The sequence below is a fragment of the Suricata suricatta genome, chromosome 14 (genome assembly GCF_006229205.1).
Source record: "Suricata suricatta isolate VVHF042 chromosome 14, meerkat_22Aug2017_6uvM2_HiC, whole genome shotgun sequence".
Classification (NCBI taxonomy): Eukaryota; Metazoa; Chordata; class Mammalia; order Carnivora; family Herpestidae; genus Suricata; species Suricata suricatta.
In genome coordinates, this window is record NC_043713.1 from 46,297,877 (window position 1) to 46,300,369 (window position 2,493).

General features: G+C 35.3%; 1 protein-coding gene across 1 annotated transcript in view; it reads right to left on the reverse strand.

Moving 5' to 3' along the window:
- Positions 1–2,493, reverse strand: part of LOC115277423 (laminin subunit alpha-3-like) — a 225,862-nt gene that overhangs the window by 16,769 nt on the left and 206,600 nt on the right. Inside the window, 1 exon segment of the mRNA XM_029921574.1 lies at positions 1,281–1,324. Coding sequence (XP_029777434.1) covers positions 1,281–1,324 — 44 coding nt within the window.

Consider the following 2,493-nt stretch of genomic DNA (forward strand, 5'->3'; position numbering starts at 1 on the left):
ATCTGACTCAAAATTTGATGTCAAAAACAATAGAGAGATTTTGAAGGTAAATTAAGTAGGCATTTTATCCACCATGATAGGGTGAAGGACACTGTAATTTCAACCATGAAGGTTATTCCTCTCCCTGAGGCAAGTCCTAAAAGAGATAATGCTGAGGAAGTACATTATAGTTTACAGAACTGAATTTATATATATTCGTGGACCCATTTTCATTCTTTTTGGGTTTATTTGAGGAGTTAATGTGAATTATAACTGTTATAAGGAATAATGTAGCTTAAAGTTTTAGAGCTAAGAAAAAATCAAAATATATCCCCACTATTATTTTTGATTCTACAAAAGATACTTCTTCAGATTCCTTGTTTGCAGCATCAGCTAGTCAGACAATATTTACATCTGGGGAATGAGAGAAAATAGGGTCCTTTGCTCTTTGTTTACGTACAACAGCAAGACAGAATCCTCTTCAGCAAGGAAGTGCCCTCTGTAGATTAATACGATTTTACTCATGTGGTTCCATAGGTGTAGAATTCAACTAATATTTAGAAACCCCCTTATCGAATGAGGGGAATTTTAAAAGAAATAGAAGTAGAATACTGACATTCTTGGATGTGTTTCTTCAGGATTGCCAACACAACACAACAGGCATCAGTATTTGTTGAAAGGAAGAACGGTAGCTGACTCTGTGACTCTGCAGCTGTGTCATATTAGAAGGCCTCCTCTCTTTCAATAATATTTGCTCAATCGCCCTTTAGAGATCTTTTTTTTTTAAACTACCCCCTAAGAAGCACATACCAGCATTTTGACTGCAAGAGTACCCTTTCTATCAAAGTAGGGTGCTTTGATCTAGCCCTTTTGACACCCAACATTTGTTTCCTTTGCTGAGGGTGGGGATATACAAAACAGTCAAAAGCCAGCCTAAGAGGTGACTTAGCAGAAGAGGAGATCAATCCTAGATCTAGAAATCCTAGAAATATCCTAGGAACATTGCCCTCAACTTCATAATGAGTTAGCTAAGAAATACATATAAATTGGTATTCTTTTATCCTATTCATAATGAATAGTACCAACTGAAAAAATCAAAATATAAAAATGACAATGGCTATAACCACATGCTGTAAAAACTGTTTTAGCCTAAAAGCTCACTGAACGAACACATCTTATTGAAAATTAAAAAAAAAAACTGTACTTGGTAGGAAAAAAGAACAGCAAAATTAAAATGACAACTACAAACACTATACCTTTTTTTAAATTGAGAACTGACAGAAAGAATCTAATCATCCTACCAAAATTTAGATCTGCAGAGTTTGACATCCAGAAATGGAACCTCCTAGAAATTATGACCAGAAAATAAAAAATTCATAATGACGAAAAGACTTGATCCTGATGAAAACAACTTCAGAAAATTGGAAGTAGAAAAATTTAGAGATGGCTTAACTGTTTTGTGTAATTGATGGAGAAGTTAAATTGATTTATGAATGCAGGTCCATAAAATGCTTTTGACAGATACGTCAGTGTTTAAACAACTTGCATAAGACTTTTATATTCATCAACATGGTGTCTAAATTATCAGAAATACTCTTTAACTCAAAATAGCAAAGTCAAAACATTTGGGTCGAACTCACTTGCCTGCTTTATACATGGTTTTGATCATAAATTCAGCATTGATACACTCATAATCTTGAAATGGAAACTAATGACATTGATGGGCACATTCTGTGATGATTTCAGACAAATAACCTGCAGGTCACCCTGGAAGATGGTCACATTGAACTGAACACCAGAGACAGAAGCAGCCCCATTATTAAATCTCCCCAGACATACACAGATGGTTTGCTGCATTATGTATCTGTAATGAGTGACAACTCTGGGTGAGTGGAATGGCCTTTCTTCCAGACCCCTAAGACTTTATTTAGTTTAATAGAATGTTCTAGAATCTGTTTTGTGAAGTATGTATCCTTGAGGCTGACACTGTTTTATTAGTAAGATTTGCCTTCTTCCTGGTTCTGGATCAATTTCCTCATTAAAAAAAAATAATTCAGTCAACTGTTGGATGGATATACAAGTTGTGGTACATTCAAAATGGAGGAATGAAACAAAATGAGCAAAAAGATCTATCATTGTGCAGGCTGACTTGTATGAGCTCCTTAGTGTACTGCTGAGTGAAAGAGGTCACACATAAGAGAATTCATCTCCTATGATTTCATTTCTATAAAATTCAAAAGCAGGCAAAATTAATTTCTTCTCTCAGAATTCAGAATAGTGGCCATACCCTTGGAGAGGGGAGAAGTGAGCACAATGCAGGGTTCCTGGGTGCTGGGCTGTTCTGCTTCATCAGGGCACTGGTATCATTGGTATTTTCACCTTGCAAAAAATTCACTGAGCTGTACACAAGATATGTGAACTTCCCATTCGTATAGAATACTTTAACAAAAATCTGTGCAAAAGAAATACATGGGAAAAAAATGTAAATGCTCTTTAGAAGCAAATCTGGTTTAA